Genomic DNA, 13,634 nt, shown 5'->3' with positions numbered 1-13,634 from the left:
CCACAGTTGCAGGTCACCAGACCTTATAGGATTGTTCTCTAAGTTGGCAGAAAGGATGAGAATATCACCTGTCTGTTCTCTTGTTGTCACACTGTACGACTCTCCTTTGCGAGAATGCACTTTGAGAAGCTGCAAATGTTACGAATTTTGCAAAGAGCTTCATTACTGAGATTTTTTCTCTATATCCTTGCAAGCAGCACGAAAATTGTGTTCTTACAAAACTACTATGAGAATGGAAAACACAGGCTTCTTCTTTGTCTTTTCTTGGAGAGAGAAAGGGTAAAGAGAGAGAGAGAGGAGAGGGTCTTCATTGTATTCTTGATACATACTGCATATTTGTGTATGATTTTAGAATACATAAACACGTTTTTTTTTTGTTTTGTTTTTTGTGGGTAAGCGCAAACTATTTCAGCCATAAAAAAGCTGAGAAGATTACCGATAGATCATAAAGTTTTAGAGAAAGATATCTTTTCTTGGCTGAAGTATTATGTGCACTATTTGAGAAATGAAAATGCAAAATATGTAATTATAGCAACAATATAGGCAGTTGTGGTAAGAGGAATGTTAATATAGTCATACAAGGGAAACGCCTTTTTTTGGGGGGGGACCTATGTGATTTAAGAGCAAATCTAAAACATGGCCTTAGTTGACTTTTGATCAATATAATAATAGAGAGAAGATCCATCAATATTGACGAAATAGCGAGAAAGTTTCAAACTCTTGTATCGGTCATACCACAGAAAATAGAGGAAGAGGAGGAGTAATATAATCCTGGATGATGTTACTCCTCCCCCTCCTCCTCCTCTATTTTCTGGATTCCAGGATATCAAAATATTTCCGATGATCATTCTCAATTTGTCTGTGATCACACGTACAATTGATTTGGTGTGCGACATTGCTGGATCCAAACGAGATGCCAAATGTACTTCACTCATAAACCATCGTTCTCTTTGTCTACTATGTAAGATTGTGCTTGTCATATTCCTGTCTCCACGTTGTAATATCCAATTGGTGTAAATATTTTTACCGAGTTGAAGTCAAGAGCTGATCGATTTTGACGTGGTTTCAACTTCGACTTTGCTTGAAGAAAAGTGCATAACGTTTGGCAAACAGACTAAGGTGGGATTTGACCAAGAAGAGGAGTGGAGAAATCTCTTTCAGTTTATGTCGAAAACGACGGGGAGATCGGTAGGGAAGGTGACAGACACTATTTCAGTGTTTCGGTGAAATCAAACCGTCTTTCGCTTCCTCTCCGAGATTCGGTTCCGCCACTTTACCTCGTTTCTCAGTGTGTCCGTCGTGGAGGATTTACCGCTTTCGTGCTCTTTGGAGAGAGCAACATTATGATCGCCATCACCGACGCCAACATCCGCCCCGGGCGATGCCGGCGGAGGGACGCGGCGGTCAACTATCATTCTCGCTGTAAGCTTCTCACTCAAGAAGAGAGCGAAGAAAGGTCTGGTACTGTTCCTCAAATCGACAGCAACCGAAAAACACGTGAAAAACTTCTCAAAACTATTTGTTCGTGAAGAGCAATCCTCTAGGAACAGTCATGGTGGCGTAAAACAAGCACCTTTATATTTTCTTTCGCCCCCTTCTCTCTCTCTGTCTGCCTATCTATCTATCTATCTATCTATCTATCCATCTATCTATCCATCTATCTATCTATCTATCTATCTATCAATCTATCATTCTATCTATCTATCTATCTATCAATCTATCTATCTATCTATCTATCCATCTATCTATCTATCTATCTATCAATCTATCATTATATCTATCTATCATTCTATCTATCTATTTATCTATCTATCTATCTATTTATCTATCTGTCTATCTATCTATCTATCCTTATATCTGTCTTCATCTCTCTCATAATTATTATTTCCAGTTACCCTTTTTTAAATCTTTTCTATCATAATTTTAATCAATCTCTACGCTCTAAGAAAATGATATGTTTAACTTTGCACCTTTAAAAGCGCTCTTATAATGCTGGTCTAAAAAAGTTACACCAGGGACGTGCTCCCAGTGTAACATTGGTATAGGTGCAAAGATGAACCGTGTTTTTTTTTTTTCAAAGAGTGTAGTGCACAGTCGAGTGTCACCGATGGCGATGAATAGGCGTACCATTGCTGCCGTTAACGTTATGATGCTCTGAAGACAATGTTTCTTTCGCAGAGAACAAAACTGCAAAGTGTGAAATTTCCCTATGAATCTGTACGGAAAGATCATAAGACTTTACTTATTTATATACTAACCGCACGAATTGGAGACCACTGATGCTGGCGACACCCACGACACACACCACTGAATCTCAATCTGAACCTGAAACCGAAATCTTCCACGCAGTCAGCAACCAACGGATTACTTCGAGCAATGCTTGGAGACACTGCACGCAACGAAACGGAAAGAGTCCCTGAGGGATGAAATATACCGCGGGGATACCGAACTATTTCAAACTACTCATTTGGCCTAGATTTAGCGTATAAATCACCGCAGTCCTGTCTGTTCCTATCTTCTCACTATGTGTGCAATTTTCCACCACTTGGATGACACATGCACAAAAAAAAAAATGTCATACTTCTACATCGTGGTAAAGTCACTGAAATACCCAAATGATTAGCGACGTTTAGATTGATTCCTGTACCTGCATAGTTATATGAATGTTTGTTTGTGTTTTATTGTATCATAATAATGGCAGAGTTGGCATTCTTCCCCATATTGTATCGCGGCACAAAACACCATCCTGTGAACAGTCACTAATTCAATTTCATTATTTCATGCGCAGCTACGCAATCTCCTGCTTGGCGAAATAATTGTTGTGCTCATGGGTAGGAAGAAAATTGAAAATTCTTTATGAAAATAAAAACAAATCAGTAAATCATCTCGGGGAGTGGTTTCAGTCATAGCGTTTGGAACCGTTTGGAAGACGGAAGTGACTCTTGAAATTGAATAAGTAAACGCGTCAAATTATGTTGACTTGGAAGCACTTCAAGGTTTCTCTGCAAACGGTATCGATACTTCAGTTGTGCTTGTGCGTTGATGTGTGTTGACTGTGAGTTTAATGCGCAGCAACAGCAAAGTAAAAAAGAAACAAAAAAGTGTTGATAAAACAATCTGAACGCCATAGCAACTCATTTATTTGGACCTAATATTCACAAGAAGCGTCTTCATTAAAGAGTGTAACAACTAAGATAAAGGGAAGGGGGGCAGAGAAAGAGAGAAAGATCACTGAAACAAACGCGATATCGAGATATTCCAATGGCACTAGTGACGTATTCCATTGACTATAAATGATCGCTTTATGTTTAGTTGTGAATTGTGTATCGTTGTAATATTCTGTAGTTCAGGGGACTGCATTATATACGTTTCAAGTTTGCCTTTCAGCAGCTCCTCCATTTCCATTTTCAGTCTACTATAAAACAAAATGTATTTGTGTATGATATCATGTTACATGGAATGCACTGTTATTTTGTCGGGTGTAATATACATGTATATTGTTTGGAATTATGAATGAAAATGAATGAATGAATAAATGAATGAATGAATGAATGAATAAATAAATGAATGAATGAATGAATGAATGAATGAATGAATGAATGAATGATTGATTGAATGAATGAATGAATGAGTGAATAAATGAATGAGTCAGTGAATGGATGAATGAATGAATGAACTAATGAATGAATGAATGAATGAATGAATGAACGAATGAGTGAATGAATGAACGAATGAGTGAATGAATGAATGAATGAATGAATGAATGAATGAGTATGAGCAATGTTGGAAACCATTCAGTAAATAGGCGGCTTGTCGTAGATACGTTGTAGATATACAGTACAGACAGAGAAGAGAGAGAGAAAGAGATGGATAGATGTGTATAACTATTATTATGCAGAGAAGAGACAGACAGATGTATATCTCCTTCTTCAATTAAACGGATATACGTCATAATCCAAATTCTATGAATAACAGACATTATCATGGCTCACCAGCGACGCCATTGCACAGCGTACGTGCCATTGGTTTTCTTTCGACTTTCTTGTTTTCCCCCTCCCCGTCCCCTAATTTTTTTAGTGGCATTACTGTGTCATGTTATCAAGAAGAAAAAAAAAACAGGGGACAAACCTGGTCATCTTGCTGTGCAATCAATTATTTATCTCTCACGCTGCTTTATCTCTTCTTCATTCCGTGTTTCCATTAAACAAATCAGTTTGTCATTCTTTACCCTCAGCCTGGTGGTTTTCTACCTCCCGCTCTCTGCTTCCCAGGAAGGTGTGATTCTAATTTCCTTTCCCATTTCGTCTCATTATCGCGTTTTTCTCCAGTGATAAACTGGAGCGATCTGTTACCTCCGGGATTTTTTTTTTTCCGTGGGACATCCCAAATTACACGCCCGCCTCCTTCTCCTATCTCGCATTTTGTTGACCTGTGACAAACTCCACCGACTTGCCACGAAGGGAAAGTAAACTTCAAACCAGAGTTCTGCATTGGATCAAAAACCATTCCATCTACATGCTTCTGTCTCCTTGTGCTGATTGTTCCATTACCTGATTGATTCATTCATTACAATGGTTCACTGTAAAAACATCGGTGTTAGATTTAACACTATGGGTGTTAAATCTAACACCGATCAAGTGTTATTAGAGGACCACACCCACAGGAGTAGATAATGTATTGTGATGGTGTTGAAACGTGTTCACCTGGCACTTCGTGGTGTTTATTTGACACTGTATCTGGTGATATTTTTGACACTGTGGTGGTGTTAATTCAATGACACAGCATGGTGTTGATTTGATATTGCTGGTGTTAATGTCAATGGTATAACACCCGTCCAGCTTCAATAGGAGACCACACCAAGTGGTGTTGCTATGGTGTAAATGTGTTTACACATTTTTTCAAAAATCAAGTAATTTATCGGAAAATTTTTGATCGTCTTGTTGAAGTTCAAAATCAACAAGAAGTGCAGTTTCTAAGAAACTCTTCAAAAAACATTTTTATATTTTGAAATGACACCCGGAGATGTTAATCTAACACCATAAATGAGCACCGAAAAAGCTCGGTGTTTCGTATTTAACACCGGACTTTTTGCAGTGTTCCCTCCTAGAAAGGGGAAAACAAAATTGACTGACACAGCTGAAGCTCTGAAGACGAGTAAAACCTTAAATCAAAGTGATAACATGAAACACCAACGTGTCAATTGGAAAACCGTTAAAATATTTTGTAAAGTATGTATGGTCGTCATCTCTTTGCTTTCATAGAACATTTCCCTTTTTCTCATTTACATCGCAGGATCTCGAGCAAGAGGAGGACAACCTGATCAACGCCCTCGAAAAAGTCCTCACCAAGGAACCTGTCGATGATGACGAGAATGAGACCGACAACTCCGACAATGATTCGACAGAAGATGCTCAGCCATCTGACAGGGAGCTGTCACAGCTGCTCTCCCTGCTACGAGAGGATGTCGCCGCCGACCAGGAGAAGAACGGGAAAGGCAGGTCGGCGTACACGTTTTACCCTTCCGTGACGCTCTTCACAGGGGCCTTAGAACCTCTCGCCACAGGCTTCCTTCCAAACCGATATTCCTGGCAGAAGAAAGGATTCATGGGAGGGGCCATGGAACCACTTGGCGCCGGATTCATGAAAAAGAGATTTAACGAAGGTATGAGGGGGGAAAAGAACACATGTAAACAAACTTTGATGTTGCATGATTTGTTGATACGTGGATGGCATTATTGTGACAACACTTTGAAGTAAAAGTATTCTCATGTGATGTAATTCTACATTTTAGAGAGGAAAGGATGTAGAAACTCGTCAGACAAGGGATTGCGATTTTCAGCTGCCCTGTAAATGATAAATGATGACTGGCATGATGTTATCGTAACTTTTTCATCGTGTATTTGTTAAAAAAGAGAACTACTAGGTAAACTTGCAGAAGATTTATAGCTTTGCAGTCTCCCTATCGACTCACACACACGAACACACACACATACATATTACATACAAACAGACACATACAGCATTGTTCGTCAGCATACATACATCATTGTAAATAACGAAAACATAGAAAATATAAAGAAGAGATTAACCACGGTTGAGCAAATGGAATGTATTAGTTATCCGATGAACAATATACTTTGCCTTTATGCAACTGAATGACAAATTGCCCTACATCGACGTAAATAAGCACTGAATTGATCAATGCTTTCGTAGTAGCCATGTTAAACAAGTCACGAGCGTACGTACTCGAGCAGGATTCGAACCTGATCTCCGGACAGGCGACCACAGAGATAGTGGAGAGGATTTTTTTATCATGACTACTACTAAAACACTGATCAGTGCTTAATTATGTCGACGGAGAGTAATTTGTCCATCAGTTGCATAAAAACCTCTCGATGGCAGAATTTCATGAATTTAAATATTATACTTTGTCTTGTTTGCTTTCATAACAGGTGCGCTCGAGCCTCTCAATGCTGGTTTCTACTCAAAAAAGAGGACCGAAGAGAAAAGGTCTTTTGGAGCCATGGAACCTCTCGATGCGGGATTCTACTCCAAGAAAGATTTTAGTGGTGCCATGGAACCACTCGATGCCGGCTTCTTCAAGAAAGGTTTCGGCGGAGCAATGGAGCCACTGAGCTCAGGATTTGTCAAGAAAGGCTTCGGGGGTGCTATGGAACCTCTAAGCTCTGGTTTCGTCAAGAAGGGTTTCGGAGGAGCGATGGAACCATTGAGCTCTGGCTTCGTCAAAAAGAGCTTCGGTGGTGCAATGGAACCTCTAAGTTCTGGGTTCATCAAGAAAGGCTTCGGCGGTGCAATGGAGCCTCTTAGCTCTGGGTTCGTCAAAAAGGGCTTTGGTGGTGCAATGGAACCACTTAGCTCTGGTTTCATCAAGAAGGGCTTTGGTGGTGCAATGGAACCACTAAGTTCTGGGTTCATCAAGAAAGGCTTCGGTGGCGCAATGGAACCTCTTAGCTCTGGGTTCGTCAAGAAGGGCTTTGGTGGTGCAATGGAACCTCTTAGCTCTGGTTTCATCAAGAAGGGCTTTGGTGGTGCAATGGAACCACTAAACTCTGGTTTCATCAAGAAGGGCTTCGGTGGTGCAATGGAACCACTAAACGCTGGTTTCATCAAGAAGGGCTTTGGTGGTGCAATGGAACCACTTAGCTCTGGGTTCGTCAAGAAAGGCTTCGGCGGCGCAATGGAACCATTGAGCTCAGGGTTTGTAAAGAAAGGATTCGGTGGTGCAATGGAACCTCTACACGCAGGTTTCGTCAAGAAAGGCTTCGGTGGAGCAATGGAACCGCTGAGCTCTGGTTTTGTCAAGAAAGGTTTTGGCGGCGCCATGGAACCACTAAGCTCTGGATTTGTCAAGAAAGGTTTCCATGGAAGTATGGAACCGCTAAATGCAGGTTTTGTAGGAGGTAAGAGGGACTTACACGAAGGTGCCATGGAACCTCTTGCCTCAGGTTTCATGGCTGGAAAGCGAGGCTTCGGTGGTGCCATGGAGCCGCTAGCTGCAGGCTTTCTAAAGGACAAGAAAGATCTCAATTCGGATTCCGCAGAACCTCTTGAGACGGGATTCCTTAAGGACTAAACTCACCCCTTCTTCTGGACGTTGATTATTTTGTTCTCGGATTCCAGCTGATTTTCTGAATGCATAGCATATTTATCTCTAAAAAAGGGTAAATCTTTGAATAAGCTAAACATGTGGAAAGTATTTCTTACATTCTACTAAAACAACTAAAGAATCGGCGTCATTTTGGATGAAACTACATCATCATTAAAAAAAAAAGATGTGTGAGCCATAATTACCATGATGTCATGATTTTTTTTTCCTAGATGTACTCTTTACTCGCAGACTTCCATGCTTGATAATTTACGTTCAGTACTTTGGCTCGTATGTGACTCTTTATTAAAGTCTCATAATACGAAAAAGATACAATGAGTATACTCATTTTTTTTTTTGAGGGGGGGGGGATGAGGAGAAAGGTATACTACTTGTGATTGATGCTTGAAACGCATTACTTTGTTCGTGGTGGGAAGGGGGATGACGTCTCCACCAGTCGCAGCAATTTCATTTTCTCCTTTTTCCCCATCAGGAAGATGTGTCCGAGCAGAGAAAATACTATGTTTTAGAAGAAGAGTACAATTACGAGGTGGATGAATATTGATATGTCTCCGGCATAGCACACTTCGTTCACGAAAAGGACCATCGTGCGTCAATGCAGGCTGCCTGTCGTTATAAAGTTTGATTTCTTTATAAAGTTCGTCATAAGATTCAACACGTGTCACACTTATTTACAATCGAGTGTCAAATTTAATTCTGACTTCGCGATAGTGAGCCAAAAAATAAAAACTATTTACTTCTCAACAACTGGCATGTATCTAACACTCCATGCATTGTCTGACACACTGCAACTTTCAAATCAAAATTCTTTTGGCGCTATGTGAGGTGGCACAAGGTTGAGGATCTGATTTGTAATTTTGTCTGTTTATTTATCTATTGGCTACTACCGTGTTTAGATTGCTTTCAATTGGTTCTTCTAAAGAAACCACCATGCTCTCTTTTTTTATTCAATCTACATGTTTCTCCTAAATCTCATTGCAAAATACTTTACGTCTGGAAATGTTAAAGTGCGTGAAGTATAATATCTATACCTACGGAAACATTCTCTGGCCATACGGGTATTCGAATTGAATCTTGGATATGATGAGAAGTAGCAAGAAAAATGACTGTAGGATATCCCAATCTATGGATAGCTCAAAGCTTCTCAATCTTTTCGGAAGACCGGCCATCTACTTAGAGCTGTCTTGTACAATCAGCATCATTACTTTATGTCCAACCGCACGTAGAGCTGTCAGACTTCAAGAGTACAGGGCGATGGCGTATAATGCCAATAGAGGGCGTTGAACAGTGCCGAGAGTCGATCATGTGGTCATAGCTGCATATGGGGGAATTCTAATGTTCGGCTTGCACGCAAGAAGGGAATAACGCCAACCAGAATTAGTCTCTTCAAGCATTTTGAACAGGTGGCTGAAAGCACACTGGCAGTCCTCCTGTGCGGCTGAAAATGTGGTGACATTATACAACTACGATATATTGTGAAATTGCCCAGTCCTTTGTTGTGGCTTTTTTCTTCTTCTTCTTCTTCTTCTTTTTATTCGATGTTCGTCCTTTTTCCCCTTCATCCCAATGACAAATAATGAAGGCCAGTGCGTAAAGATATGCACAAATCAAAAGCGTAATTATGTATCCATGGAAACTATTCCTTCCGTCTCTCCATTCCCACCCCCTCCCTTCCCACTATCAAGAATAAAAAGTACGATGAATAGATACAATAGATACGTTTTTTAAATATTTTGAAATATATTTTATCACTCCAATGTCAGTGGATTCACAAAGCAAAATTATCATGCACTAATCGTTATCCTTTATTTTTCAAAGGATATTTGAAGAATGACATTATTTTTTAATGTACGTTATTATGATTTATCTGCGCGGTATGTTCACTTTTACAGGAAAGAAAGGGGATAGTACTCATTGGAAGAATTTTGTTACATGTTCGCATCCAAGATTAAACCTTTACTCTGTGTGTGTGCTTATAATTATGTTTACTTTTCGAATTATTGCTTTTTGAATGAGAGATAATGCACTTTTCGTTAGATCAGCTCGTCTTGATCAAGTGTACTGATGCAATATTTACGAAAGCCGCTGGCATGGCAGTTTTGTGCGCCTGACTGTTCTTAGATCCTTCTGTGTGAATACTACCGTAGATTTTAGGAAGAATATTCCAAGAGAGCAGCGAGAGAGAGAGAGAAAAAAATGTTTCCTTTTGTGCGACTTCTCCTCCAGATTCGCAGAGTTTTAGGGGGCTAGTGAGAGTGTGTGTCTGCTACCGTCGGTAGACGGGAGTCTTTAATGTCCATCAGCTCTTTCGGTACTAAAACACTGCTGTATTCACATTTTATTCTTATTGTTTAAACATATAGGGATTCTGACGCTTGAAGGTAAAGAAAAGTGACTGTTTGTGGAGAGCACTTTATGCGTGCCCCAAGATATTTGGCGGTAATACTCGCTTCCATGACTATCTTGGTTGAAAGAAAAAACCAAATATAGGCATAATACTGTATCTATTAACACTGAAAATGCACAGACTTACAGTAACTTGTTCGTCATGTAACATAAGTGACTTTGAATCAATAAATCTATCGAAAATACTACTTCTTAAATTTGAACAGGAGTGATGGTCTTTTTTTGTGAACCTTGCGCATATAACGCATCTTACACACATACAGAGAGAGAGAGATATAGAGAGAGAGATATCATATATTTATATATATATATATATATATATATTATAGTATAAACATATTATACATACATATGTATATATATATATATGCATATATATATATATATGTATTATATATATTATATGATATATCTATTCTTGATATATCTGTGTATATTTTACTATTACATCGTCGTGATTCTTCCATAAGTTCAAGACGGACAAGAATGTCAAGAAACGCAGTAGTAATCAACTAACAAATAAACAAACCTGTCGTATTCAAATTATTGTCAGGCTTTAAACTGGGGCAAATGGTGGTTGTTGTTATACATGTTACTTTTTATTGTTAAAGGAAAAATAATATGACTCTCTCTCGAATGGAAAGCAAAATATCCAATTAGACAAAACATTCAAATATAAATGTATGCATATGTATGACAATCAATGATCATCATCCAGCTAAACGGATAGATGATATGTTTTTAGAAGAGAAGAAACACACAAAAAAAGAATACATAAGAACGAAAAATAGTCCAAAATCGATTACTCTCGTCTTTATCTCCATATTTGAGAGTGTTTTCATGGCAGACAATTTTACTGTTTATGCCATATCAACTTTTTTGAATATAACTAAAGTTTTATATTGCTGAATCAGTGCAGACGTCGTTAGTCTTCCAAAGATCTTTTCAGACTAGTCTGATACAGTAAAGTTCGTTTAAAATATCTTTAATTTATTTATTGGTCGTTATAATTGCATCTGCCAAAAATGTTTATTAATTACCTTTGAAAACATGACCAATAAAATCATTATATCGTATTTCAAGATCTACATCCAGTATAGTATCTTTTTTTAAAGATAGAAACATGAATATCAAATAACTCCATCCCCCCCCCAAAAAAAAAAAGATAAAGAGGTAAAGTCATAAAATGCCAATGACTTTTTAATTTACAAAATGATCAAAGATTTCTCGTTCATGACCGAATGGAGTTATGTAACCTTTCCAGCTTTGAAACCATGATATCGGACTTCTCTTAGTTGGAAATGCTCTGATGAATCAATGTGTTTCTTATTTGCTACTCAAACTGGTCTTATGTTCATATTATTCCCTCTTTGTGAGCGCATTTGTTTCGATCCAATACTCTCTCATTCACTGGTCATTGGGCCTATAATCATGGTATAACAGTCACGAATATTAATACTACATATTATAGGGCTCATACGGGTAAATAATTCCTCATAGAGACGTGTGTTAACATTCAAATTTCAAAAAAATTCTCTAAAATAGGTGGGAAAAATGAGGTGTTTCACCTTCACTAACCTGGATAAGTGAGATATACCCTTTTATCCATCAAATTCCCAAGGCGGGTTCTTCAGCTCAAACTCTGTCCAAGGGTCAGCAAAGCGAGACTACGAGTTCTTTTTACTCAAAAGATCACCTATTTTCTGTACATGCACTCAATGAAATATAGTCCGTTCAAGTTCCATGAGAAAAGCTTTCATCTTCCAACCAAAATATAATTGCAGTTTGTAAAGGAATAGGGGTTATTCATACTCAATATCTCCAGCTATTCAGTTTTTTGCCAAAGTGCATTATTGATTTTTAATTAATCTTTTTTCTTCATTCATTTTGGTATCTTTGGTACGAACTTGTGAAGGGGTCTGGGACATTTCATTTTATTTACAGGTGTGAGTCCTATAAGATCAACCGGTGTCCAGTCATTCCATTCGGAGACCAAGCCACAAGAGGGCGTGCTCGTATAATTTGTTCGATTAACATTTACATCCATTTCCCAAATAGCGCACAACAATTTTTGCAACAAGTAATACATAATTATTACAGGACTAGGATAGAGGTTGCCAATTTGTTGAATTGAGCAAGCGCAATTACTATACACAACCTAACGGGTACAATCTAAATGTATACATAACGTTTATATGACAAGATAATGCCTGGATTTAAAAAAAACACACAACAAAAACAAGGTGATATCAGTAAAATTAGATGTCTCTCACAAATCGTTCCAGCGTGAGGAACCTACTGAAAAGCTAATAAAAATTGATAAGGCAGCTCGTATAGAACAAGCCCCAGGGACAGACAAAGAGGGAGAGAGAGGGGGGGGGGGAGATTGAAGAGGCAGGTAAACCGAGAGAAACGTGGAAAAAAAAAGTAAGGGCAACGTTCCAAGAACGAGAAAAGAAATGGATATCAATTATATATACAATTATTGTGAATGTGGACGGGCAGACAATGTTATTTTTATTCAATTTGCTATTTCATTCAATTTTATTTTCTTCATTTCTGCATTTTTAACAAAGTAAATATGAAATTACAACAAAAAAAATCTTCCAAATGTAATCATACTTTGAAAAATAATACCCCAAAAAACTATATCATAAATATAGTACAATACACTAATCATGCAATTAAAGAATGATTCATTACGAAACGAAATTACAATCTATTACAAAGAAACTTGTGTACCATCATTCATCAATTTAGTTGTGACTTGTTGTACCTGTATTCATATTGAAAAATAGGATGTAACCCTATATCACAAAACCGACAAAAGGAAGCAAGACATGGATTTTCGTTAAAGGGCAGAGACTGAAAGAGCAGACGTAAACTTTAAAATGTTGCATGACTTAAATTCAAATGGACTCTCCTAACCTATCTAAATATTGGAAAGAAAGTTCACACTCTGAAAAAGTGTGTTCTGGGAAAGAGACTCTGAAGTATAAGGTCTATTTACGCGCTTAATCTTTAATACCAATATGACCAAGTCGTGCTCTGTGCATCGAACGGGATGTGAAACTGCATAGTAAAGACAATAAAGGGATCATCAAATTGACCTGAAATGAAGCATGCTTCACTAACACATTCTATCAAAGACGTATACTTTCAAAGCAATAGCGTAATCCTTTCAAAAGTTATTAGATAAGTGAATAGTTTGTACAGGGTTTGTAAGAAATGAGAACGGGTCTCTAGAGAATGCCTAATCACACTCTTCTACACAAAAAAGTGGTCTAGAAAAACCGAAAAAAAAACAGTTCTCCATTCATTTTTAATGACCCCAAACTATAAAATAATGTAGGAGAATTTCTGATCTTTCAGAAAACAAGAAAATTCCAAGATTAAATATATATTTTGTGTCACTTATCATATTTATCACTTATTTTGAGTCGTCACGTAAAATCAGGGCTTTCGACTCCGTAGGGGTGCGACTTTTCGTTGGTTTTGTGATACACGGTCACATATAATAATAATGCAATGCAATGTGAAGACCTTAAAATTATTCAAAACCATGACTCAACAAGACTCGAGAAACTCAACGTCATGATCA

General features: G+C 38.0%; 1 protein-coding gene across 1 annotated transcript in view; it reads left to right on the top strand.

The window, feature by feature from the left end:
- The window catches only part of LOC139738839 (uncharacterized), a 76,685-nt gene extending 69,038 nt beyond the window's left edge, over positions 1-7,647 (top strand). Inside the window, exons 2-3 of the mRNA XM_071649475.1 lie at positions 5,293-5,662; positions 6,453-7,647. Coding sequence (XP_071505576.1) covers positions 5,293-5,662; positions 6,453-7,594 — 1,512 coding nt within the window. The 3' untranslated portion in view covers positions 7,595-7,647. The remainder of the gene's footprint in view (positions 1-5,292; positions 5,663-6,452) is intronic.
- Positions 7,648-13,634: the final 5,987 nt, after the last annotated feature.

Source organism: Diadema antillarum, unplaced genomic scaffold (assembly GCF_040938485.1).
Source record: "Diadema antillarum isolate AM-2024a unplaced genomic scaffold, OU_Dant_1.0 seq00000769_RagTag, whole genome shotgun sequence".
Taxonomy (NCBI): domain Eukaryota; kingdom Metazoa; phylum Echinodermata; class Echinoidea; order Diadematoida; family Diadematidae; genus Diadema; species Diadema antillarum.
This window is presented reverse-complemented; position numbering and strand designations above follow the sequence as displayed.